The sequence below is a fragment of the Caenorhabditis briggsae genome (genome assembly GCF_000004555.2).
Source record: "Caenorhabditis briggsae complete genome, chrV, whole genome shotgun sequence".
NCBI classification, from domain to species: Eukaryota; Metazoa; Nematoda; class Chromadorea; order Rhabditida; family Rhabditidae; genus Caenorhabditis; species Caenorhabditis briggsae.
This window is the reverse complement of record NC_013488.2, coordinates 11,554,317-11,580,788: the sequence shown is the minus strand read 5'-3', so window position 1 is coordinate 11,580,788 and position 26,472 is coordinate 11,554,317. Positions and strand designations below refer to the sequence as shown.

The 26,472-nt window shown below is 37.4% G+C and overlaps 7 protein-coding genes across 7 annotated transcripts in view; 3 read left to right on the top strand and 4 right to left on the bottom strand.

The window, feature by feature from the left end:
• Positions 1-1,053: 1,053 nt before the first annotated feature.
• CBG09325 lies at positions 1,054-2,205 on the top strand (the record flags this gene model as incomplete). Its single annotated transcript, XM_045237734.1, has 4 exons — positions 1,054-1,246; positions 1,298-1,356; positions 1,425-1,969; positions 2,022-2,205. 4 exons carry the CDS (start codon positions 1,054-1,056, stop codon positions 2,203-2,205), a joined length of 981 nt encoding a protein of 326 aa, XP_045094077.1.
• A 345-nt stretch (positions 2,206-2,550) lies between these two features.
• On the bottom strand, positions 2,551-6,658 carry Cbr-aspm-1 (the record flags this gene model as incomplete). Its single annotated transcript, XM_002636822.1, has 7 exons — positions 2,551-2,975; positions 3,022-3,092; positions 3,138-3,628; positions 3,679-4,776; positions 4,820-5,979; positions 6,024-6,545; positions 6,598-6,658. The coding sequence occupies 7 exons, from the start codon at positions 6,656-6,658 to the stop codon at positions 2,551-2,553; spliced, it is 3,828 nt and encodes a 1,275-aa protein (XP_002636868.1).
• Positions 6,659-7,295: 637 nt separating this feature from the next.
• On the bottom strand, positions 7,296-9,625 carry CBG09327 (the record flags this gene model as incomplete). The annotated part of the gene is made up of 5 exons (XM_045237733.1): positions 7,296-7,402; positions 7,446-7,623; positions 7,675-7,823; positions 7,928-8,015; positions 9,440-9,625. The coding sequence occupies 5 exons, from the start codon at positions 9,623-9,625 to the stop codon at positions 7,296-7,298; spliced, it is 708 nt and encodes a 235-aa protein (XP_045094076.1).
• A 576-nt stretch (positions 9,626-10,201) lies between these two features.
• CBG09328 lies at positions 10,202-13,654 on the bottom strand (the record flags this gene model as incomplete). The annotated part of the gene is made up of 11 exons (XM_045237732.1): positions 10,202-10,420; positions 10,502-10,645; positions 10,691-10,792; positions 10,822-11,085; positions 11,132-12,204; positions 12,248-12,429; positions 12,476-12,743; positions 12,841-13,015; positions 13,062-13,343; positions 13,389-13,537; positions 13,585-13,654. The coding sequence occupies 11 exons, from the start codon at positions 13,652-13,654 to the stop codon at positions 10,202-10,204; spliced, it is 2,928 nt and encodes a 975-aa protein (XP_045094075.1).
• A 9,105-nt stretch (positions 13,655-22,759) lies between these two features.
• On the top strand, positions 22,760-23,830 carry CBG09330 (the record flags this gene model as incomplete). Its single annotated transcript, XM_045237731.1, has 3 exons — positions 22,760-22,792; positions 23,275-23,425; positions 23,667-23,830. 3 exons carry the CDS (start codon positions 22,760-22,762, stop codon positions 23,828-23,830), a joined length of 348 nt encoding a protein of 115 aa, XP_045094074.1.
• An 837-nt stretch (positions 23,831-24,667) lies between these two features.
• CBG09331 lies at positions 24,668-25,708 on the bottom strand (the record flags this gene model as incomplete). Its single annotated transcript, XM_002636826.1, has 5 exons — positions 24,668-24,811; positions 24,859-24,933; positions 25,304-25,398; positions 25,476-25,549; positions 25,599-25,708. Coding segments are annotated over 5 exons (498 nt in total), but the record flags the coding sequence as incomplete, so codon positions are not given.
• CBG09332 overlaps positions 24,701-26,472 on the top strand; it is a gene marked incomplete at both ends in the record, with an annotated part of 3,105 nt that continues 1,333 nt past the window's right edge. Inside the window, one exon of the mRNA XM_045237729.1 lies at positions 24,701-24,763. Coding sequence (XP_045094073.1) covers positions 24,701-24,763 — 63 coding nt within the window. The remainder of the gene's footprint in view (positions 24,764-26,472) is intronic.

Sequence of the window (26,472 nt, the reverse complement as noted above, 5' to 3'; positions counted from 1 at the left end):
TCCAAATGCTGCCAACTGATAAAAGTTTAAAATACCATACAAAACGTTTTGTCAGTTTACAACTTTTCTATATCTTCGACAGGAAAACAGAAAAACTGGCTCAAAGCAAAAAGTTAGGGTCCTTATATTACAGGTATTACGGTAGTTAGGTTTTAACTTAAACTTATGCTATGATGTAAATCAAATCCATCGTAAATCTTGTATTTTTGCCTCTGGAATAGAAGATCTTTCATCAAAATGCCTTGTTTGGAATTAAAATTTTCCATACGTTTTCAGTGAAAAATATTCCGGAAATTCCACAATTTCTCAGAAATCTATTCAAACTCAACTTTTTTGGAAACTAGCTCAACTTTGGTAAAATTAATAGATTTTAAAGAATTTTGAACGAGAATACAATTTTCGCTCTAATCGAAGGGCCCTCTGCAGATACCTTGGAATAATAGAAGTGCCGATACTTTCAATACAGGTTTTACGGTATATGTCCGACACAGCGATTCAGTTCGAGAGATGAAACCTCCTCGTTTGTTCCAGATTTACTCCACCATTGATTTTTCAAATCAAACAAAAATTTTTGAGTTTCAAGGTTCCTCTCACCAAACTTTTAAAGCTTTTCCTTTTTTCACTGTAAGAATCTAGTTATTTTTCCTGATCTCTAAACATCGAACTAATTTAATTCCTTGTTCTTTTCACACCAGTGTAAGAATTTTCAGATCAACAAGGGATGCCCTTCTGAAAGTGTTCATTGTTCACGTGAACATCTTTAAAGTGTTCCTTCATCTATTTTTAGTCTCATCCTACGAAGGGAAAGAACAAGAACTTCTCTTCTCTCGTTTCTCTCCTCTCTCTCCTCTCATCTCATCGCTATCATCATCTTCATTGGTCTATGACGTCTTGATACTGCCCTTTCTCTTTCGTTTTCTGCTCTGATCATTAGGCTCCGCCCATTTCTCTATACCACAATATACCATATTCGCAGGTATAAAAGGCATCCGGAGAGGAGTGAAAAGTATCACTTGTTGATTCTTGGAAATACAACTCTTCTAATCGTTCACAATGAAGCTGAAGATCAGTTCCCCACTCCCTTCTCCAGTTGGTTCTGATTCTGAAAATGAGATCCCAAAGGATTTCCCACAAACTCGTATTCATTCCGGATTAGATCCAAACTGTAGATCTACTATTCCTTTGTGCCCAAAATCATTTTCAAAGGTCATGAAAAGCATTGATACCTTCATTTTCGACGCTGATGGTAAGTTCCCATATATAGAAATTATAAATTACAAAGTCCAAATGCTTTCAGGTGTTCTGTGGTTGGGTGAATCAGTGATGCCAGGATCTCCTCGTCTCATTGACTATCTGGTAAAACACATAAACAAATCATTGTGCTCACCAACAATGCCACTAAATCGCGTGCCGTTTATGCGAAGAAATTGGCAAAACTCGGATACAATTCATCCAAAATGAACAAGAACAATTTGGTGAATCCCGCTGCAGTAGTTGCCGATACATTGCACAGATCTGGATTGGATGGAAAACGAGTTTATTTGATTGGAGAACAAGGACTTCGTGATGAAATGGATGAGTTGGGCATCGAATATTTTGGACATGGACCAGAAAAGAAACAAAATGAAGAAGCGGGAAGTGGTGCATTTATGTATGATATCAAATTGGAGGAGAATGTTGGAGCAGTTGTTGTTGGATACGAAAAACATTTCGACTATACAAAAATGATGAAGGCTGCCAATTACTTGAGAGAAGAAGGTGTCCTGTTCGTGGCCACAAACGAAGATGAAACATGCCCGGGACCAAATCCAGAAGTCGTTATTCCTGATGCTGGACCAATTGTGGCTGCAATCAGATGCGCATCTGGAAGAGATCCATTAACAGTTGGAAAACCATGTACTCCAGCATTCAATTATATCAAAAGAAAATGGAATATCAATCCTTCTAGAACTATGATGATTGGTGACAGGTAAATTATTTCATTCTCTAATTTTTTCAAATTATCCTTTTTCATTTTTCAGAACCAACACTGATGTGAAATTCGGAAGAGATCATGGAATGAAGACACTATTGGTGTTGTCTGGATGCCATCAAATTGAAGATATCATTGAGAATCAGATGAATGAACGCGACGATATGGTTCCGGACTACGTCGCCCCTTGCCTTGGAGCTCTTGTTCCAAAAACCAATCAAATCTATTATTAATTTTGAAATCCTTCACATTCAATTCTACGAGTAATTGTTTATCACTTGCGAATAACATGACATGTTCGATGATCGAGCCAATTGTATATAATAAACTCCTTGTCCAATATTATGTGAACTCATATTTTAAAGAACAGTTTTACAACGACGCATCTGACCACTAAATGAATAGCGTTTAGAAACTATTCAATGATCAATATTCTGAAAAAAAACATATGAAAATCGCAAAAGATTTATCATTGTTGAGGACATGATGAATAATTATTTTCAAAAAGTTGATGATAATAGAGGAAGCACTAGTGTTTATGTATATTTGATAGAGATTGGTAGTCAACGAAATCGATGCTATTCGGAAACATTTTGAAGCGTTGTCAAGTAGTTACGTCCGTCTTTATCCAAAACTTTCTTCATTGTCTGGCGAATGGCATAATCGGCTTCAATAAACGAATCCTTTTTGTGTGGGAATCGTCGTGCAATCGAAATTAGCGATGTAACGATTGGTGTAAAGAACTCCTGGTTTTGGCAGTGTTTGCACATCAGAAGAACCAATCTGGGAGACAATTTTTGAAGAAGTGGACGAATAATTGGGTTTGAAGTCTCTTCGGGAACGTTCAACAGAGATTTTTGAAGAATTTTGAGCAATGGAGATAGAATGCTGGTGTAGGCGAATCCCTGGTCGGCTACAGCGAGAATCTCGTAAATTGGCTTTATTCCGTTCAGCTCAATAACAAATGTGTCAAGAAGTGATGGAACTAAATTTGTGAGACGGTCTGAAAATTACAGGATCAGAATAGGATTAAAAGAAAAGTAGTTTACCAATGACGGTAGCCGCGAGGAGAACGATGTGTAGATTGTCGTGGATTAGTCGACGAGTGCATTTCCGAAGTCTGAAATATTACAAAGGTTGTTTCATACTATACAATCGTATTTACTTTCTCTCGGCAGAACTGTTGCCTTTCGTTTCGTCCTTTTGACTATTATCCTCGTCCAATTGCTCGTTTTCTTGAGCCAGTATCATATTGTAGGCTACCATTTTTTCGCGCCAATCTCGAATCTCTGTTGCAAATCGACGTCTTGCCAGGAATCCACGCACCACTTTTTGGATCGTAACAGCTGATTTACGCTGCTTTGTTTGTAGCTCTTCTAAAGCCTTTTTTGCCAATTTTTCAGCGTCATCATCGTTGTTGAGTTTCTCAAAAATTCCTGTCGGTGATGTGGAACGGAGTAAATCCGCACTTCTTTCTAGCTGATCCAAGCTTCCAGAAACGCTGTCATGCTGAATTACGGCGTTATCGAGCCCAGCATCTGGTCTATCATTTACATCGTTTTCATTCATATGGATTTCATCTGTTGTAGAATATTCGATGAATGCGTTTTCCTTTTCTGCTAACGCTTTTCTCTCAATGGCGCCCAATCGTTTTGCCTGCAACTTTTCATTGGGATTATTGAATTCTACTCACTTTTGCTACTTACAACTTCTTCTTGCTTTCGTTTCAGCTCTCGTGTCTCTCGAAGAATCTTCCTCAATTCAGGTGTGCTCGCCGTGTCGCTTTGATCCGGGATCACCAGATTCAACTGATTGTTTAGAACGTAGCGTTTCTGATTTTCAATCATCTCGCGGAACATTGCTTCGCTTTTCTTTTGCTCCTCTGTCATCTCGTAGTCCACGAGGGATGATGATGTACTTTGGGAAGAAGTCGGCTGGGTATGATCCATTGGGAGAGTAGCGGGAACATTCTCTTGAGGCTCGATGTTTGCTTCGGTGCTCACTTCATCAGCAACTATATCGTTTTCAAGTACTTCCGGTGTGAAATCATTTTTTAAAACGTTGACATCTTCAGGAGAGATTTCTACAGGACCATGTGCATTTTCGTGATCTTCCGATGCCTCTTCATTATTTTTATCTGGAGTTATCGATTCAGAAGAAGCTTCGAGGTCTTCAATGACTTCTTCACAGTCCGCATTTTGAACGTCATCAGAAGAAATGTTCAAAGTTTCAATGCCTTTCCCATCAATTTCTGGTGATTCTCCGGCATACACTTCTTCTGAATTATGAACACGTACCGAAGCAACTGTATGAATTTCTCGAGAATAACTCGTTTCTTCACATTCAATAATTCCTGCATTCTCTTCTTGGAACACCGTAGTCTTTTGTTGAGTTGTAAGTAAATCAACGCGGAATCTCTTTTTCAGAGTGCTCGGTACCACCGTCTCGTCATTTTCGGATCCTTCCTCTTCCTCAATAACTTCATTAAGATGCTTTGATATGGTATGACGAGTGAATGTTCCACGTAAAGGCGTTTTTGGTTGTTTGAAGCAGTTCGAAAGGGTATCAATCTCTGGATACTGTAATGAATCTCTGGATAATGTAAAAGTAGCGTCGTTCAGTGTGGAATTCATCGACCGGGGAGTGCATGGCAGTTGCGACAACGATGGTCTTTCCGTAAGAATCCCTGGTGTGTTTTGAATCACAAATGTGGCATTATCAATGGTGGTAGCTGGAGAAATGCATCGTTGCTGACGATGGTTAACGAGCACTTGTTGAACGATGAAGAAGAGCTTCGGTATATTCTGAAAATCAACGCTATTTTATGCATTTGACGACAATCCTCACCTTTCTCTCCAAATATAGCTTCCACTGTTTCTGAATGATTGCTGCTTTTTCATGATACATTTTAACAGTTTGCATGCGGTCTAGGAACATCTTCACGAAAAGTGCTATGCTTTGATCTAGCCCACGATTAATTCCTAATTCCAATTCGGCCATCGACACTACCTTCTCCCAAAGAGAATCGCCAGAATACGCACTAATTGGTGTTGCGTTTGGTATGCACGATTTCCAAATTTTATCCAAAAGGATACCGTCGGTTAACGAATCCAAATCCAACACTTCCTGCTCCAGTTGCCTTCCGTATAACTTGCACGTCTTCAATACATCGGAGGACATGTTATCATGTACAGCAGAACGCCGCTTCTTTTTCGGTGTCTCGTCAACAGCTCTGGAAATCTTCACTCGTTTCTCTCTGGCTACTCGAACGCCAACAATCGACCAGAGAATAGCCAAGATTGCGTCTTTCGTTCCACCAACAATCGCTGTCGGTGTCACATCTTCAGTGGGAATTCCGATAGATGTCATTTCTTGAAGTACGATTTTTACGTTGTTGATCTTCCGAATACGGTCACCAGCGGGATCACGGAGCTTTAGGAGTAGTTCGCCGTGCGGTAACTCTCCCACAGACTCAATGAGCTTTGCCAAGATGATTCCATCAGAGTAATCTGCGAATCCTTTGGCTTGATAGTCGTAATTATCGAAGAAAGACTGTTTGTATGATGGAGTGAATCCAATTTTGGCAAAAGCCTTTTTAAATGTCAGCGAGCTTCCAGTAAGCAACTCTTTCGTGAGTCCACTGAACATATCATCCAAACATTTGTATTGAGAAGATTTAGTGAAAATTCTTGTCAGATTTGGAATCACTCGATGCGCATTTGCCGTCTCAATCAAAAACATCAGCTTCATTGTGGTTTCAAGAAAATGACGATGAAGAGCCTCCCTGCCTTGTTTGGTGATGATTGGCTTGCCAGATCCTTGAGCAAACTTTTTGTTCTTGAGCATGCTTGGATTCGAAAATACGCGTTCGATGAAAAACTGGGACAATGCACGAATCATGTACTTCGGTTGGGCATCGATTCGAGCTCCGAAAATCGCTTCTATTGTCACTTTGAGCCAAGCGGGGTGAAAGCAGAGGAACGTGCGAAGAAGATTTGTCTGGAGAGCTGAAAAAAACATTTTATTCCGTTTCAAAAAACATATCACTTACCTAAATCGTTAAACACCGAATGCTCATTCCTTATTGTGATTTGATTTTTCGATAGCATATCTCTGATGCTTTCCTCAATCCCCGAATCGTCCAGCAGTTTTTTACACTTTTTTCTCATCACATCCGGGTCATTTTTCTCAAAAATTCGCTGATATCTTTGTCGAGCGGCCTGATGAACTCTATCCGCCTCCGATGCCTCATTTTTTCTACCCAACATTTTCTGAATTCGACGACATGCTTCAGCGGCAGTCGCGCCTAAATCTAACTCCTCCGTACTATCTAGCCCGATCATTGTGTTGGTCCATGTGGCAAGTGCTACCATTTGCTTCTCCGCTTTTTCGTCGAATGAAAGGATCGGCGATGAAGAACATGGAGTGGAAATTGTGTAATTTGATGGTGGATTGACGGGAGTTTTCAGATTGATGGAGGTGGGACTGGATTCCAAAAACGCCTTTTCCGTGGCTCGAAGATCGATTTTCTTGGTGGTTTCCTTGGCAGCCGCAGCTTCAAGCGTGCGTTTTTCTGAAATGATACAATATACTATTTTCTCAGACCACCTAGTGAAAACGCCAACCGTTTCGGCTTGCCAACCGTTGCAACATTGCCTCTCGTTTTCTTTCTATAGTTGAGTCCATTGCTGAACTGAAAATGTTCACCGTTTTAAAAGATAATCAAGGAAAAAACAAAATCAGCAGAACACATATAGCTTATATGCGTCGACGAGAAAAACAATATATACGGAAGAAAAAAAATAAACGATAGAGTGAATCAAAAAGAGACTAAACAAAGGAATAGTCGATCGAGAAGTTGTCTCTGGGTCAAAAGCCTAATGCATATATTGTTCTTATCAAAGCAGAGAAATATTTAAAAGAAGGGAACTCGACACAGTTTCAGCCAAAAAAAACTAATTTTCGTCAAGTTTAAAATTTCTAATTTGGCGCTACGTTTTTTCGCAGTGGGGCGCGCTGACTCAGCTTGGCCGCGGCCGCAAAATGAGAAATCTCTGCCAAAACAAAGAATTTTTCAATGCCCCTCGAAAAGTGTTCATATTTTCATGAAAATTGAATCATGAAACAATAAAAGAAGCACATTACTACAATTATTATTTTCTAGCTAAAAAATATGAACATTGAAGCTCTCCTTTATCGTTCATTAGGCATAGTCAGCAAAGAATTTAATGAATATTGTCGAAAGAAAATATTCTCAGCCTGTTTCTGCGATGGTTAAAGTGAATATAATTATTTATTGTATACGAACAAAATAAGAAAAATATCATAGAATACTTTCTCTGTTATTGGCTGGAGATGTTGCTGTATCAGGGCCAACTGAAGCCACATTTAGCATAGCTAGAACTTTTACGGCATTGTTGAAAATGATCTCTGAAATCACTAAATCAGAACGTTGAATCAAAAATGTGCCAACTTTTTGTTGCTAGTTTGTAATCAGACACAACACAGAATAATATCAAACTGTCGAGAAGTGGATAAATACTGAAAAAATAGACAACCACACGAGTTCGGAAACTGAATTTCATGTCAAAAAATGGAGCAAAAAAGAGGGGAACAGCAGGAAGATGGACCAGAAGAGATGGGGCTGTGAGCTGGAAATTTCCAATTTATATACCCTTATTTAATAATTTATGTATATTCACCTGATAAACCAATGCTTTGAAAAATTGCTTCTGAATCTGACTGTTTGCAGTTATAGTTGTTGCCTTTTTGAATTCCGCAGTGATTTTTTGATATAAGACTACCCCACAAATCATCATTATTGCATACTGTAGTGTCATGATTCCCATGTCTCCGAAAATACAAATCAGACTTTGAAACCTCACAAATTTTATACGGCAGAATAGATTGCTGGAATATATGACAGTCAACAAAAATTGATGGAGGTTATCAAACCTAGAAGAACTTCGGTTATCTCTTTCGAAGACCGAAATAATCCTTGGAGACTAAAATATAGAAAACATCCGTTATATGAGTGCATTATCTGGGGAAACAAACGATATTTATTCGGGTACAAAACAGTTACTGTCTATATTCTCATGCCATCGTTGACTCTCAACAACAAAAAAGTCTTCAATTGAAGTTAAGCAATGAAAAACAAAAAGCTATAGTTGGGGATCTATTTACATGGATGTATGCTTTCGCAGTACAGTTTTTTAGGAAAACTGATCTTTCAAAAAGTCTAATACATAGGTTCTTGTGTAATTTTGAAAAATATGCGAATTTTTTGTGAGCATAATGATGGGTTTTCAGTGAAAATTATGAATCAATAAAAAACCATGTAATCAGTTTGTTAGATAACTTTGAGCTGATATATCTCATTTCCAGTAGAAAATATCTAAAAGTGGTTCACTGACAAAATATTTGTGATATTATGATGAACATTTTATGAGTTGACCACTTTTTGATATCTTTGACAGGAACCGATATATTCTAGCTTGAAGTTGAAAGTTTAAGGGGGGGGGGGGGGGTTTAGAGCAGGGTTGCAATCTGACGGGCTGGCCGGCGGGCCGGCCCGAGGGAAAAAAACCAGGGCCCGGCCCGGCCCGGCCGGCCGGCAATTAATTAATATTTGAACGCAATTAATTAATATTTGAAATTAATTAATATTTGAAATTAATTAATATTTGAATTAATTAATATTTGAACTATTAGCCTCCGTTGTTCGTCAAACTCCGTCCATTTGTGAAACATTGACAAAACTTCCCACCCTCTCGTGTGAGACTAGATGGATGACAAATATCAAATGTTTATGGGACATCGATAGCTGTCTGCAAGTAGTTCAGAATTCGAGTAAATTATCGATGAGAGGAAGACAAGCTCTCAATAAACTTGTGGAGTAGTCTGCGACTGTGAAGGCAATCTTGAAGTTTTTCGAAACACTATTGGAATATAATACTTTGTTCCAAATGAGAAAGTCTGAGCTACGAATAAGAAAAAACCAAAGCATCTTCCAGACACAGTCCGCCTTCATTTATACGGTTTTTACATTGTTATGCTACTTGTTAAGAAATAAATTCAAATAATTCTTCAATAATTTCTGTTTTTTCTTAAATTCGAACGGGCCGAACCGGCCGAACCGGCCGGGCCGGGCCGGAGAAAAAATAATCTCGGCCCGGCCCGGCCCGGCCCGGCCGGTTGCAACCCTGGTTTAGAGTGTTTACGGTATTAGGCGCTTGGTTTAGGGTTGTTCAAAATTAACCTTTTAGGATTAAAAATAGGCATAAAATGATGTATCCTGATATTAGGATGATGTCTGTTTTCCAAACTTTGAATCTCAAGTTTTCCGACGTCATTTTTCACAAAAAAAATATCATAATTTTTTCCCTTCCAGATGTACATAATTATGATTTTAAAAAACGTCGATAGTGACCTATAGTGCAGACTAACCCAAATTTAAAAACTCACCGGTCTCACTACAATGTCCAATGTAGAGAATCCGATACCAAGAGCAGCAAAACCCATGATCATATGTCGATAAGTGGTTGAAATCCGTTTTGTATGGACCGCCGTTAGATAAATCAAAATTGAATTAAACAGCAAAGTCAAAATGTAAGCGGAATATGATACGAATTCAGCTACATCCACCTCCATGTTCTCTTTCCTTGTGAACAAAAACAAAAATGTGTTTAATATAGATTTTCAGAACATGTCCCCTGATACATTACTTCCCTCCGCCCACTTCTATTCATCTGCCAAAGTTCATAACTGTATACTTCGAACAAAAAGAGGTTAATTATTATGATAGCAACCAGGAATCTAATTTAGAAAAGGGGACCGATGACATCCTGTGTATTATATACAAAGATACATCCGGTTATGTCATAATATTTGTAGAAGATCTAAACCAATCTTACAAAGATTGTTTTCTCCAAATAATATACTACACTGCTCCACATTATCATTGCTACACATAGCTACATAGCTTTATAGCTACACCAGTCACCTGCTTGCCGCGCCTCCGGCGCTTCAAACAGCTAGTGCGCCTTCGGCGCGATCTAACCTAGTTTTCACTTGTTCTTTGCTTCGCTTCTCCCTCTCACTTAAAAGGTCCCGTCAATTTATATTTAGTTTTCAAGCTTTTTGGAAAAGTGCGGACAGACCTACAAGGAAAGAGACGCAACTTCTTTTATTTATTACAAGAATGATGATAAGAATAGATATACAGAATTACAATCTAGATTTCAACTCAATCTTCGCAATTGTCTCTAGATGTACCGCATCTGGTCCATCAGCCACTCGAAGGGATCGTGCCCAAACATAGAAACTTGCTAACGGAGTAAAAGGAGTGAGACCACGAGCTCCCTGTTGTTGCATTGCCCGATCGATCACATTGATTGCCATATTTGGAGCAACCACTTTGATCATAGCGATTTCGGATTTCGCCTCCTGAAACTTGTATTTCTAACTTCAAATGATTCGAATAAATCTTTTTAAATGGTATGATTTCTTCATGTTCATACAACTCACCTTTGGCCCAACGGTATCAATCATATGAGCTGCCTTTAAAATTAATAACCTCGCCTGCTCGACTTCACATCTGGACAATGCCAATTCCTTTCTCAAACTATCGAATTGAACTAACGTTCTTTCAAATGCAATTCGTGTCATCAGCTATAAAATATTTTCTATTGAATTAAATCATGTTTAATGACTTACTCTATCTTTCATGACGTCGATCGCTCGTTCAGCATGGCCAATCAACCTCATTGCATGTGAATTCTTCCTGGTCCAAGTCTTCCTTGAGCTATCTCGAAACCTCTTCCTTCACCCAAAAGCATGTTCTCAACTGGAACGCGAACGTTTGTGAATGTGATTTCAGGATGGGCGCCAGGAGCATCTTGGGATCCGAATACATGAGTGTTTCTGACAATTTTTACTCCTTCAGTTTGCATGGGGACTAGAATCATTGATTGCTGGAAGATTCTCGATTTCTTTGGTCCAGCTACTTGTCCCATGAAAACACAAATTCGACATTTCGGATGAGATGCATTTGAAATGAACCATTTACGGGCATTGATTATATACTCACCCCCTACACGGACAATCGAACCCTAAAAACACTTGAACAATAACTGAAAAAAAAACATAAAATCATACTTGAATATTTGTTGCATCACTACTCGCCACATCAGGTTCAGTCATCGCAAAACAACTTTTGATATCTCCATTCAACAATGGAACCAACCATTTTTCCTTCTGTTCTTCAGTTCCATATTTAATCAAAACTTCCATGTTACCAGTATCAGGAGCTTGACAGTTGAACACTTCAGGAGCAAAAATACTTCTTCCCATGAGTTCACAGATATGTGCGTATTCCAAATTTGTCAATCCTTTTCCATATTTCTGGTCTGGATCGATATGCTCAGAAATGAATAGATTCCATACTCCCAATGTCTTAGCTTTCTCTTTTAGTTTCTCGATTTTTGGATTAGGAATTGTCCATCTATTTTCTCCTTCTTCGTAGTATTCCATTAGTTCCAATTCGAGTGGGATGACATCGTTATGGACAATATCTCGAACGATTTCATAATATTTTTGAGCTTTGGGCGACATTCCAGATGGGATGATAGTCAATTTTCCATATGATTTTGAAGCGTGAAGTTTTGAAATCATTTGGTTTCCCTCTGATGCAAGTTTCCTTACTAATGGTCCCAACATGGAAGCTTCTGTGGACGATGCATTCTTCAGCTTTGATCTCATATAGACTCCTTGAACAATACTTGCAAATCGAAACACGACAAACGCCATGTAATAAGTCCAGATTTCAGGATCAACAACAGGAGTATTCGTATATTTTGCATACAATTCAAGACATTCTTTAATGGTTGGAATGCCCATTCGATGGAGATCTGATTCACTGTGATCCCCAATTCCAGGGAGAAGTTTCAGTCTATTGGGAACGTAGTATACAAACAGGAACGTTGCCAAATCGGAGAGTGGATCGCCTATTGTTGATAGTTCCCAATCAAGAATTCCTTTTACTCTGATTTCATTCTCTTCAAGAATCAAATTATCCACTCTGAAATCTCCATGAACAATTGTGGATTTTCCACTTTTAGGAAGATTTTCTTTGAGGTATGCTTTTAGTTTTTCCATCTCCGGAATCTCTTCTGTTTTGGACATTTGATAAGCATCCGACCATCTTTTCAAGTTTCTCGACATGTATCCATCTGAAAAAGCTACAATAAAATGGAACGCCTATTTTCGTTCTACCAGATCTTCCAAAATCTTTAAGTCCGACTTTCTCATAGTTGACAGAATGAATAGTAGCCAATGTTTTTAAAGCTTCTTCATAAACTTTTCTTCTCTCAGGAGCCGTCAATTCAGGTAGAGATGGATTCAAGAAGATTCTTCCTTTCTGGTACTCCATCAAATAGAATGGAGTGTCAAGAGTTCTGAATTGTGAATTTCTGTTTGCTTATATGAAATTTTGAAACTTACTGTTCATCATACAAAATTGTTTTGGGCAATGGAACAAGTCCTTGTAGAGCATTCATAATTTTGTACTCTCGATCCACTTGATGAGCTTTTGGAAGAAGATTTCCATTTGGTTTCTTTCTGAGAACGTATTGAGAACCTTTGATTGTTCGGATGTAGTACGTTGGATTGGATTGACCATGTCTAAACTTTTGAATAGCCGTGACTATGTTATCAGATGAAGTTCTTCTGGTGATAATGTCATTGACTTTTTCTACAGGAAGTATTTCTCCTGAAAATAAATTCAAATTAAGAAATTAATCAAACAAAAACTATTTATATGTTAGCAAACAATGTGTTAGTATAAAATCTTGAAAAAAGTCAATTACTTGGAATGCAATCCCTTGTCTCTGGTGGGAACGAAAAATCTAATTTCAAGATGTTTCCTAGTTCCTGGATTGCTTGTTGACTATTCGCTACTTTGATTGTAGTGATTCCCATAGCTCTCGCTGGTTTGAGATTTGGTCCAAGATCGTCGAGGAAAACACATTCCGATGGTTGAAGCTGAAACATCTTGTTGGTAATGTGACCTTTAAATTCATATAAAAACCTTATTTCTTTCAAGAGCCAGCTCATAAATTTTGGTTTCTGGTTTGCGAAGACCAAGACGACAAGATTCCAGAACGTCATCGAAAAGAAGCCCGACTTGTGGAGGAATAGTTGGAAGAAGTCTAGCACGATCTGTGTAGAAGTTGTTGGTAATGAGAATGGTACGGTAACCAGCAAGACGTAGAGACTTCACCAACTCAACCATTTCAGGGAGAAGAGTTGAATGAGCGATTTGACCGCTAATTTCCGCGAAAATAGGAAGAACATCACCAACTCTGTTATTCTAAAAATAATCTAATATTCTCCTCAATACTGATTTTTCTGTAACCTGAAAATTGTATATATGAGTGAAAAGTGGGTCCAGATCCTCTGATGTGAGTTGACCAATTTCAAACAATTTGAAATGACTGTAAAAGTCATTGCTGAGAATCGTTTCAACAACCGATCCAGATCGAAGATTGTGGGCAGATTCCACAGCTGAACACTCGTTTTTCAAATTCATTTTGGTTCTTTTTTCAACTCACTCTTCCAATAATGCATCGGTGCGGGTAGTAGTACTCCGCCCATGTCAAAAATTACAGCTTTGATGGTCATTTTTTGATTCAGAAATGAAATGGTAACTCGTAGTAAAAGTGGAAAGTGATCAAACGAATCGGTAAGAACAAGAATTGAAAAACACACGAGCGATGCCAAAGAAAACGGTCAATATGATAAGGAAAACAGAACAAGAAGGTACATTGTAGTCCAGAAGAGGAGTGTGACTTATTACAAAAGGATTGGGTAGAAATGGGTAGAGTGTGGTTTTGATTTGATTTTTGAGTTCAAAATTGGAACATCGGGAGTAAATAGTAATCAGAATTTGACAGAGCAAGAGCATTCCAGAGGAAAAAACTAACAAAAAATTGGCTCGATAATTGAGATTTTTCAGGAATCGGAATGTCTAACATTTTCAGGAATCGGAATGTCTAACATTATTGAAAATTTCAAAAATCTGGAAAAAGTCGAATACCGTAAAACCTCTAATAGCAACGCCAGCCCCTCTATTTTTCCAAGGAAGGTACCTCCGAAGGGAAAATTGGTTCATTTCACCAAAATTGAGCAAGTTTTTGACCAAAAAAGAGTTTTCAACATATTTCAGTAAAACTGTGAAATTTCAGGAATATTTTTACTGAAAACGTAAGGAACTTTTTTCTTGATTAAGCAGTATTCTGAAGGGGGCCTTCTACTACAGGAAAGTCTTTTATTTTTCCAAGTCGCTCTCCTAAAGCCCTAGTATTAGAGGGGCTTTCTAATACAGGTTTAACGCTACTAGAAACCTTGTTCTTGAACTACCCAGATGCAATGTTACATGCTTCCTAGATTCTATTATATTTATTCTCTCAATACTCTCTTCATATTTCAGAAATCGTTTCATGATCTTCTTCCTCTGAAAGCTCCGATGTTTGGCCACATTTCAATTTATACCCCTCTGTGACCTTCGACCCTGAAACTTTCAATTCAACCATTTCAATTTCCCATCTCCGGTACAATCCAACAACATTTAATTTTACTTCTCCTTGTGCACATCTTGCTATTCCTTCTTCAGCTTGTGCTTCAATGCAATTTATATTCAGAGGAAGAACCCCCTTTTCTCTATTTCTAGTTGTGGTGTCCGTCGATCTGGGTCCAGCGGTCATAATTAAATTTACGTTCCATTCCTTCAACACAAACATGAATCTTTACATTTTTCATGCATCATTTACGTCATTTGTATTTTTTACCAATATTTAGTTTAAATCAAATCATTTAATCCGTTTTAATTCAAGTTCAAAAACCACGGAACATTTCCGGCGACGTTTTTGATATTGAAGTTTCGGGGGGCACGTGGGCTCAAATTACTGATTTTCGAACATCAGCCACCGGAAATTAAAAATAAAATTTACGGGGTCATGTGAAGTATTTATATGGTTTGAGTGAAATAAGCACCAAATCAAAAATAACAATTTGATCAAACTTTTATCATTTCCGGTAATTTTCTTTTTTCAGAATGGAATAAATCAATTATTCGGGTAATGCTCAATGAATATAATCCTATTCTAATTCCCCCGCAGAATCATTTTTTCGAGAGAATAAAGTATGAGAAGCGTTAGAAGAGAATTCTCACCAGAAACGCATTCCAAACTCTTTTCTTTTGAATTGATAATTTAATGGGTGGGAACGAATTCAAAGTTTGAGTCTTCACAAAAGAAATTCAATGAATTTCGTAACGAATTTAGAGTTCAGTCCTGAAGACATCTCGACTTCTCAGCTGACCATTTGTAATTTAAGCCCTCTCTTCTCATCAGACTTCCCCATTGCGCATCACTCGATTTCTGACCACTTCACACAATTTTTTCTCCTAATTTTAGACGGATGTTCCCCATTCAAAAACAGACGATGTCGTCTCGCGACGAATGAGCAAGACTAAATAATTTCTGTTGAAAACTTTCCCCGACTGCGTCACCAAAAATAAATAGAAAGTCTCAAAGTTCCTCCGAATGATCAGGTATGCACGTTTTAGCTGCATATCATATTGAATAGATAAAGAGTAAACGATTAAGTGATATCAGAATATTTGGGTCGGAGGACCACGAGATCTAGCAGAGATCTAAAAATATTAGAAAATTCGTGGGTTGAAATTTCGAATTCATGACTGCTTGAAGTGGCTCAAAAGACATGGCTTCGATTAAATATTTTTCAAGATTTGAAAATTCAAATGTCTGAATAAGTCTATGATTCTGAAAATATTCGATTGTCGTAAAACCTGTATTAGGAGTGCCGACCATATTTCCCGAAAGTTTTCACAATAAAATTATTTGAATTCATGTTTTCATTTCATAAAAAAACGACCAATTTCCCTAAACCTGTGTACTACAACAAGTTTCTGAAATTTTAAAATTTCCGGAAAAGTTTTCCACTGAAATTGTACGGAAATTTTTAATTCCAAACAACTCATTTTGAAGGTGGTCAGTCCCTTTCGGAGGGCACTTCCATTAGAGAGGACCTTCTATTAAAGTGACCCTTCTAATAGAGGTTTTGCGTCATATCTACAGTAACTCGATCCCGGATATTCTACACCTCCCAACTATTTGCATCTTTATGAGCATCTTCATATGTTCCCTAAAAAGCAATAAACTTCGCCCCCCGCTTGAGTCGTCATCAATCCCACATATCAAATATCCGCCAAATGCTAATCCATTAATTGTGCTCTCGACCCGTCTTGAGATTAGTCTACCTCCTATTGTCTGTTTTTTTTTCGAAGAAAACGTGATTGTGTCATGAAGTACCTTTGAATTGTCTGCTCGAAAACCAAACATCACAGTACTTTATGAATGACAATTCTGTGAGGAAAAACGCGGTGGCGGCTTGATTCAAGTTCTGTTCATTAATCCCTTCTCGATGGTTCAATATTGATAGCTTCTGTTTGTATCGGATACGATATCCGAGAAATATTTTGCAGGTGTTCTCTCAATTTGAGGGATCATCCTCGTTATTAATGAAAACTGTAAAATATTTAGGTGAGCAAGATGAATAACAAAACGTGCAAATCCCAAAATTATGATAAATCCAAAGCCTCACATTTCCATAGATCCTTATTCGACACAATATCTGAATGAATCCTTGTCGTTCCCTTTAATTTTGTGGGTATTCAAAATTTTGATTTTTTGGATTTCCGACAAGAGACACGTACACAAAAAGTTGAAAATCGGGGAGGAAGAATAATAAAGAGTAGAGTGTAAAGATTGCGACTGGGATTTGGAGACAAAGAAGCCAAAAAACAGAAACAGAGAAGAGTGACTAACATAGTTAGAGCTTCTATATAAATATTGAAGACCGAAAATTTAACACTAATCAAGACCTGTTAAATGTAGAATTCTAGTTTGATCCGTCTGAAAATAAAAACTAAAAAAAATATCGTATACAAGTTTAGAATGGCATAATTATTTTTTTTTCGTATTTTATAAATTCTATGAAAAGTCTACCCCATGATAACCAATTGATGGATCAGGTCAAGGCTATGCCACGGCCGGCCGCGGAATTCTGAAAAGGGTACTTCCGAGATAGGTAGGGTACGGCGGCCTAGCGGCCCTAGTAATTTCTGGGTAGCTGAGCTTACTTTGCTCAAAACTTAGGCAGTTATTATCTTTTTTTCATTATTGCTCACCCTTCGCCAGATCAGTTTTCCCCAGAAGGACAATTACCGTAACACCTGTAATAGAAGAGCCTCCATACTGTCAAGTTTGAGCTCAATTATCTCAATACCGATGCATGATATGAATAATGTCTAAACTTATAAAATGTGTGTGATAATATGATGAACAATTTATCAGTTGACCACTTTTTTATATCTTTGACAGGAACCGAGAAAAATTTGCTCGTAGTAATAAGTTACAGGGCGCTTCTATTACGGGATATACGGTACTTCATTCCTTGGGAAAACTTTTATTAGTCAACCAGATATTGCCAAAAATGTCCTGCGAAGATGCTATTATTTCTATCACTTCAGTATATGTTTTCTAGAAATCCAAATGAGGAACTGAACGTTTCCTCAAATAACTCCGCAATTCTGACCATCAAAAAAGCGTCAGTTTTCTTTTCTCCGAGAATTTAGCGATTTCCTGCTATTGATAGTACAAAACCATCCAAGATTTCTTAAACTTCCATTGAACTTTTGTTTTTCCCTTTTCCAAAACTTTCAAATGTCAAGAATCTTGAGTCTATTTCTTCCTTTTTTTTCTTCAAGATAATCTGGGAAATCTGGGAACTTGAGAAGTATTGGATCCTCTTTCCTCATTTCATCTACATTATTTTCCCAATAATTATGAATTATTCGATTATTTACGAAACAAGTGCAAATCTATCTAGTTATATTTGTAGTTTTACCCGGATTCTCGGATTCTCCCACACCCTTTCGTCACATACATTTTCCCATCACGCATGTACATTTTCAAGATTTTTCTGCATCCATATTTATATTTAGATCTCAGGATCTCAGAAAGGCTCTTTCTGCCAACTATATTCTTTTTGTTTAATCCTTTCAAGGATCAACACAATTATATTGTCTATGCACATCATTTTCATCTGCTAACACAAAAGTGTTTTCTGACTAGAATATCTTTTTTGAGGAGGCGAATGACGTGAGTGGAGCGGAAAAAGTGGGCTAGGAATAGGATTTACTTCAACAATGTGGGTAGATTGAATCTTGTTCCGGTAGTGTGATAACAAGATAACAAGGTAGTGATTGTAGTATCGTGGTTTATCGAAAACAACTGGCTACAGTAGTCCGCTGATATTGAACTCTTTCTGAAGAAAGGTAAAAGATATTCAATTGACTTGTTCTAAGACTTTAAAAAAAAGCAGAGAATTTTTCGTAGTTTTTTATGAGTTAGGGTTTGCATTCTGACGCAACGGTGTACTGTACCGAGTTTAGTGTTCAGCGGTGAGCCCACAAGTCCAGCTTCTCTTAACGTAATTTCGAGAAAACTATTTTTTTTTCATGTTCCCCATCTTTAAGACCAGCCTTTCTGTCTTATCTAAATCTGTTCCAACTAAAACACTGATATCGATATAGTCTGTAAAACGACAAGATTAATAGAAGAGGAGTAGGAGAATCCTGAGAATATGTTGATACTACATACATGTGTTTTTTGACTCATCCCCTGCCTCACTTGTTTGTTTCTTTTTCTCTTCTTCTTCTTATCAGTTCAATTAAAATTAATACATGTCACATGTTTCTATAATTCAATCTCTTTTCTAATTCCTCGCACTTTCCTGGATCCATTAATGGGATTCGTGATGGGTGATATGATTTGGGGCAAACGAAAATAATAAATATTTGATTAGGAACTGAATGTTTTTTCCGGAAGTCAAGACCAATAGGAAGTAAATATATGCAGTGTTTTGGAAGATTTAGTGCTCCATCTGGTTGCAAAGTCCTAATGTCGTGTCACACGGTAGATTCTAGAATTCGGAAATTCCCAAAAAGTTAGTGCGTATAGTGAGAAAATACATTCGTAAATCGTCCGTGTACCAGACAATATTTGTATTTTTTCTCTCTTTTCACCAGAAGTGCGATACGTCGTTTTTTAGGAATGAATCACATTCGGCTTAAGCCCAGCACAATGATCAAAATAAAATCTGGGAAAAAGTATGAATAAAAAGAAGCCCGTGGATTTGGCTTGAACTCATGGCGCACCCACTTTCCAGACAACATTTCCAAAATTTTCTGACTTCGAATTTCAACAGGAAACGAATGACTTTTTGGCTGCAGAACATGTGTCATCCGTTTGATAACGAAGTTTAAGTAAAAGCGATAAGCCATATTAGCCTGTGACTCCTTAATGTTTCAATTTTCAAAAACAGGAAGTGTCGTAATGTCGGAAAGAGTTCGAACACTTTATTTTTCTAGACATCTCACATTTGAATGTCATTGAAAGTGTGAGGGCGTCTTAAGTCATTGTCTACAAAATGATTAACTGATTCAATAATGAATAGATGAACTGAATTTGTTTGAAAGAGTATGATTGTGCTGAACCAGATCAGCAGTAGTCAGAAACAATTTTTTGAACCAGGATGTTTTCGAATCATGTCGAAATCTCATTCTGACACCTAATGCTTTGTTTGCCAGATTAGTAAACGTGCTTGTCATTGAAACGTAGGAGCTTGATCTCGGCTCTTCTTTGGATCAGTTGATAGGATCGCTTAGCCAGTCTGATGTGAATAAATCCAGTGTGACAAAATCTAATTCTTTAGTCACCCACATTTCATTGAAATACGTGACTTCCGTCTATGGTATATTGTTCCAAAGTGTCTCCATATATGTTTATTTTTTTCTTTAATTCAATAGACTTTTGATGTCTCAAAACAGCATCAAGATCTTTATAAAACTTGTTGTTGCTCCAATTTTTGATCGTCTAGTTGAAATTGTCTGAAGTAATAGAATTAGAAATCTTTTGAAATCTATTATAGTTACATTATAGCAGCAAAACCTATTATTCATTATTCATATTCTGCTTGATCGTTGGTATACTAACCCACTCTTCCTCCAAAAAAGAATAAAATGACAAATTCGTCTCAAGCGGGGAAATGAGTAAATTAATCTGCTTCTCCTTTTTTCTGTTAGCCTTTTCTTTTGGTTTTGAGACAATTAGTAATGATCTGTTTCGAAAAATGACGAATTTGTAATCTCAAGGTCTTCCATTTCCCAAAATAAACTGGAATGATTTCGAAAATCGTCAAATTTCGGCTGGCCTATAATTATGGTTTGGCCTACACTTTACTTTTAAAGGGCTTCTGATTTAGAATTAGTTTTGAACTGTGTCTTGTCACCAACTTTAAAAAGTTCTTGAAAATCAGGGTCCAGTCTGGTCCGGCCCGACGGGCCAGAAAAAAAGAAAAATCCTCATTTGAAGTTAATAGTCTGTAATCTAAAATCACAGAAAGTTCCAGATTTCAGAGTAAAGGCTATAATCTCATGAAATAGAAATTCTAACTTTCTTTTTCTGAGGTTTTAACGAGCTTATCTAATACTTACCACTCTCCTCGACCCCGTCTACTCGTTTTATTTTTGAACCCCGCAAATTAAATTCAAGGTAAAAGTAGTCACGTACACAGTTATTAGGTTATTCAGAAATCATATTCATTCAATTCATTCAAAAGCCCAAAAAATTCAATCTATCCTAGGTATTTTTGTTTTTCACTCCCGTTCCGCTGAATATGGTTTTTCATGGTATTAATAAATGCGAGAAAATGAAAAAAATAAATGCGAGATAATGAAAAAATTGAAAATTGAATTGAATTATAGTGAGTAGATTCTCGAATAAATAGGCAAAAAATAAGAATCGAACAATGGGTTTACGATGAGAAAAATGAATAAGGAATGCATCTTTAAGGTGCCAACAGAAAAAATATAAATATTATGACTGTGAAATGAAAAATGAAAGAAAAAAAGAACATAAATAGAGGAAGCAGTGTTCTTGAAGTGAAGTACTTCTACACAAAATTTTTTCTCTATTTTCTTCTTTTTCATTTTGTACACCTTCCACGAGAATTCTTTGGGATCAAGGGCCCAATTGTTTCGTACTCCTGCACGGTGATTTTTCCGGATCGTTTTTTGAAATAAAATTTTACTACACTTTTTCCGATGGAATGCAGACACAAAACCGTAAGACTCGGTAGTTCAATTTTAAGCTTTCGCGTCGAGACCAACACCTCTGCACTCTCGTGCATTTACACGAAGTTCCGAAAAAACCGCCGGTCGTGCGCCTGGATGCGAAAATGTTCAAAGCTTTATTTCGGAATCGCTCAGTTCCCTGACCATTACTGATAGCGTAATTCCAGACAGATTGATTTACAGCCGTTCAGGCTTTGTCCTTTCGCTCAAGTGTAATCTTGCAAGGTACTGTGCAAGCTCTATATCCGATTTTCCATGAATAGAATATAGTGATTCTTCTGTTTTTTTCTTCAAAAATCTGTCTGTGAAAATAGACCGAGTGGTTGATTTCACCAGAAATAATGAAAGGTCTCCATTTTTCGAAGTCGTCACTTTTAACGTTATTTATGTCCTTTCCCAGTGACATAGTTTCTAAATTGAGCCTTCTACCTCATGATTATCTTGATATATAAGTTAGATTCTCCCACAAAAAACGCGTCATGGGAACCAAGTGCGTGTTTCTAAGAATTACTCAAGTTGTACTGGGGTTCTTCTCTTTTTTAGGTTTTCAAACGATGACCTATACCTGATCAGACGTCTGCTACACGTCCCAAGAGTCATTAGAAAGATACTCTTCTTCTTGTTGTAGTATTCCCAAAAAAACGTCACGTATCAGACTTCTTTCCCATAGAGTCTTCCTCATTCTCGTTATCTTTTCATAAATACCTCCCAATTGTGTTAATCATCATTTTTCATCATTTTTCTTCTTCCCATATCAGATCTCTGTTCTTCCTCTCTCCTCCCTCTTTTATCCTCAATCCTCATCCCAAATCCTTTCTTTCGTTTTTGCCACACACACAAACTCATATGCTCTCTTCGCTCTCTCTTTTTTTTAAGCTCCGCCCCTTTCCCCCGTTCCGCCCCATCTTTTTTTCTGTCCTCGCCCATTTTTTCTCCCATTACCACCGTGAGATGAGATGATGTATGTGTGTGTGGAGTGGTCGGAGGACAATCTTCAGGTGAAACCAGATTCTGAATTTCGGCTTCTGTCTGTTTTAACATACTACCATACCCCCCCCCTCTCTCTTCCTCCGCAATTTGTCCTTTTTTCTTCTTTTTTTATTCTATTAGACACAGACAACTACTACTTCTACTATACTACAATTTTTCATATTTGATTGTTCATTTTTGGTTTTAGTCGAACAACAAGGCACATACTCTTTTCTTTTCTTCTTCTTTTCTAACGAAGTGTGATTCATTTCAACGCAGTTCCCAGGAGAGTGAAAATTGAAAGATTGTGAGAAGTATTTCTCACTTGACTCTCTCTCAGCTGCTGCCCTTTTTTTTACATAATCAACACAGAGACCTACTCAACTTCTAGAACTTTCGCTTAGTTTCTTCCCTCTTCTTCCGTTCCTTTTTTGCTGTAATTTATTCAGAATATCAATCTTTACCCTTCCTTGTTTCAGCGTTTTCCTCCTCTTCCAAGCCTTCAAAAACCTTCAAAAATGACCATTCTTTTCTCAAAAATGACTGGAAATTCTCCACAAACCAACGGAACTGCTCTTGGTGTTCGGATAATCGGAGGATCGTTCCTTTGTCTTTCCATCATTTCCAGTGTGATTGCCTGCGCCCTTTGGAATACAGAGAACCACACCCTTGGAAATAATATCTTCTACTACGGTAAGTAGCAAATGGACTACAAACCTTTGCAATTCTTCAATTTTTTCAGTTGGATTGTTTGCTACACAAATGCTCAACATTCTTATTGTATACTTGATGAATAGAGGAATCACTTTGCAAAAAGCTCATTATCTTCAACCATTCATCATTTGCGCACTTCTTCACCTCATAATATGGTTCGTTAGCTTTTCAGCAGAGTTATTTTGGTAATCTTATCATAAGAAACTGTACTTTCTCAATCATCGGATTAGCTTCCGTTTGTCTGTTTTTGAGCGATCCAAATTATGTCATAACACGCATTTCCGGTCGACGTTTTATTATTCTTATTTGTGTTTAAAAATCCTGACGTCCCTAATTTCAGCATTCTCCTCTCGGCCATCTTCTTCCTCTACGTCGTCACCCGAGCCACGTTCTATTCCGTCTGGTCGGATCTCGGCTTCTTTTTCGTTTTTGTCATCTTGACTGGCTTCTGGATCATTGCCATCTCGTTGGCACGCGAGTACCGAGACTACGTACGTGTCATTTCGTTTTCACACTCTGAATTGTATAATGAGGAGGAGGAGGAGGAAGAAGAAGTAGTCATTCCAAAAACCGTCTAGACTTCTTTTTCTGGACTTATGAACTCTTGAATTATTTCGAGTGAATTTTAAACTGCCCCTCTGTTTCGGAAAACTCCATAACCTCCGTGTCTCCTTATGTTTGAAAGCAATAACCCCTGGCTTCATTTCTGTTGTTAACCATCTGCTTTTTTAGATCATCTACGACGATTTCCTCCACGAGACATTGCCAAGCTTCGTCTAAATGTTCTAACTCGTCGTCCGTCCTCGTCTTCAAAATACACGTCCTCGTTTTCGGGTCAATCAAGGCGTCTTCTGTTATTTTTTCGTTCTCACAGTTTCAGTTTTGCTTTCATTTAATCCGCGTTTCCACTCAACACTATGTGTTTCTCTCGGGTCTTCTTTTTTTCTGTTTTTTTTTCTGATTTGTTGCTTAAATTGCAAATAGAAGTATCACAAGAGCTCATCAGGATGAATTTAAATAAATTCTTTTTTTTTGTTTTTTTTTTCAAGAAAACATCAAATGATTTTTGAGGATGACACGATTGTAGCTGCCCGTTCGATTCCCAGAATTCGTTTCATAAAAGAAGGATGAATATCTCGATTGTAGACCATCATAACGAACCTGAAATATGATATTAAGAGGAAGTAAAAATACGGGATCTATGATAACAAAGACCATCAATCTAGGAGCTTCCGTCATCTTTAATAATACCTTATTTAGCAAAAAAAAATGGAACAACAGATTTTAAAATTTCCGGGAAAAAAAAATGCGTCATGTTAAAAAATTTTGAAAGTAAAAACACTAGTTTACTGTGTTAGATCCAAGAATCACAGGGTTCTGTTGTGGTATGATTTTTTTTTATTCAGAACGTGGTGTGGCGAAGTTTTAGGTCCGTGAGGAATTAATTTTGAGGTGAAAAATCAGCGAAAATTGCTAGAAATCATAACTTTTAATGGCTTAAAACTTCGCCAACAGTAACCAGAGCAGTCCAAACCCTGTGAAAATTATTCGTTCTCAAGGAATTCACAATTTTCAAAGGAAATCGACCCTCTAGTTATTTGTTTTCATTAACGATGCGTGTCTCATTAATGACCATCAAAGAGCAAAAGTATTGGTATGTGTCAGAGAATTATTCGGCTCAAAGAATATTTTGCCTAGGTCGAAGCTCTAAGCACATCGACTCGAATAAACATTTATTCTCTCCCAGTGACAAACCCGTCAAAAACATGAATTGTGAGCCACACAACGGACATGCAAATGAATTGGAACCAGAGAGCGTCGTTGAACTTGTAAATGACTTGACATGCGAGCATGTGCAAGCAATCCTGAGTGACGCTCTGCAAAAAGAAATGATTTCTAAAGATTGCATAAATTGAAAGATGACCTGGGCAAACATGAGCTTTCGTTTTTTGCCAAGGTCCGCATTTTTAGATATTGATACTACTGAGCTGTTTTTGATCTGGAAACAATTTATTGCTTGTTATGTCAAATAGCTGTGTTCAGTACTTTCATCAATTTTACAAAAGTCGCAAGGTTAGCAGAATTGGAAACAATGGAAACTGAGATAATAAAGTTGAATAGCTGGTCGGCATGCCTGGTTGCACATTCCGAATTCTCGGGCATCCACGACACTAACTCAATTGAGTAGATGTAGCCGCAACCTTCTGGAAATGCACTTCCGTGTATTAAATGGAGAATAAAGTGTTTTCTTCTACGGAAAACTAAGAAACTGGAAAGCCGTAAACACTGGATAAGATGAAAATCGACGTCAGGCACATCAGACAGTTCTGAAGAAATATGTTGCAAATGAAAAAAAAGTGAATACTTACTCGAATATTGAGAATTTTATTGTTTCTGTTGGATGAAAAAGGAAAGTAAGTCACAGTAAACCTGTTGAGAGATAAGCAAACTTGTATACAAATTCCTGAAATGTTTTCCAGTTTCTTTTGATCTTTTCATTCTCTATTTATAAATGTCCTTCTTAAATATTTCAAGCTGAACCTGTAATATAAGCTCCCCAACCAGCAAGTTGCCCCCACAAAATATTTGCCCAATATGGAAGATAATATAAGTTTCTGGAAATCAAAACAATATTTCTTTTTCTATTTCAGTCATGGCTCTCACAATAAAGTACACGGAGCCGACCACATCAAAAACGCTGCGCAAGTGATCAAGTTGCATATGGTCTTTGAGATGCATAATTTGTAAAAAATGCTCAGAAGGCCTTTTTTCGTTGTCAAAGCATACAAAACATAAGCATTCACAACGATTCCGAATAATATGTATTTTGCCGTTCTAGCGCACCTTTTCGCCCATCCTCAATTTTCTCATTTTCAAGCCATTTTAAGGCTTATTTTTAACATAAACAAGTCTTACCTCTTCATAAATGTGTAATTTTCAACAATTTTCAAAAATGGTAAAAAGGTCGAAACGCGCTACCTTGAAAATGTGGTCGAAATCCAGTGGTCGAGATGGGCGAAAAAGTGCGCTAGAACGGTGAAAAAAAAGCTAAATAAATGAAATTTTCAAAAAATCTTAAACCTCTTACAAATTATGATCTTGAAGAACTTGTAAAATTATTGAAGGGGGACTCCGACCAGAAATTTTTATTGCATTAAAATGTGTTAAAATTTATCTATTTTTCAAATATTATTGCGAAAAATTCAAAGAAAATCCGAAATCCCCGAAAAACGGCGTTGAAAAGGAGGAAAATTCAAAAAAAGGTGCCGCCGGGGGACGAGGATTTTCAGTGAGAAACCTAGGCCACAGCACCTGACAGCCTTTTTTTCAAGTCGCCGACAGTGGTTTTTTTACGTTTTTTACCTGCCGGACATGAAATTGAAAAAAATCCGGAAAATTTGCCACATAGGAAAGGCGCCCGCTGCCGTGGCCTAGGTTTCTCACTGAAAATCCTCGTCCCCCGGCGGCACCTTTTTTTTGAATTTTCTTCTTTTCAACGGCGTTTTTTGGGATTTCGATTTTTTTTGATTTTTTCGCA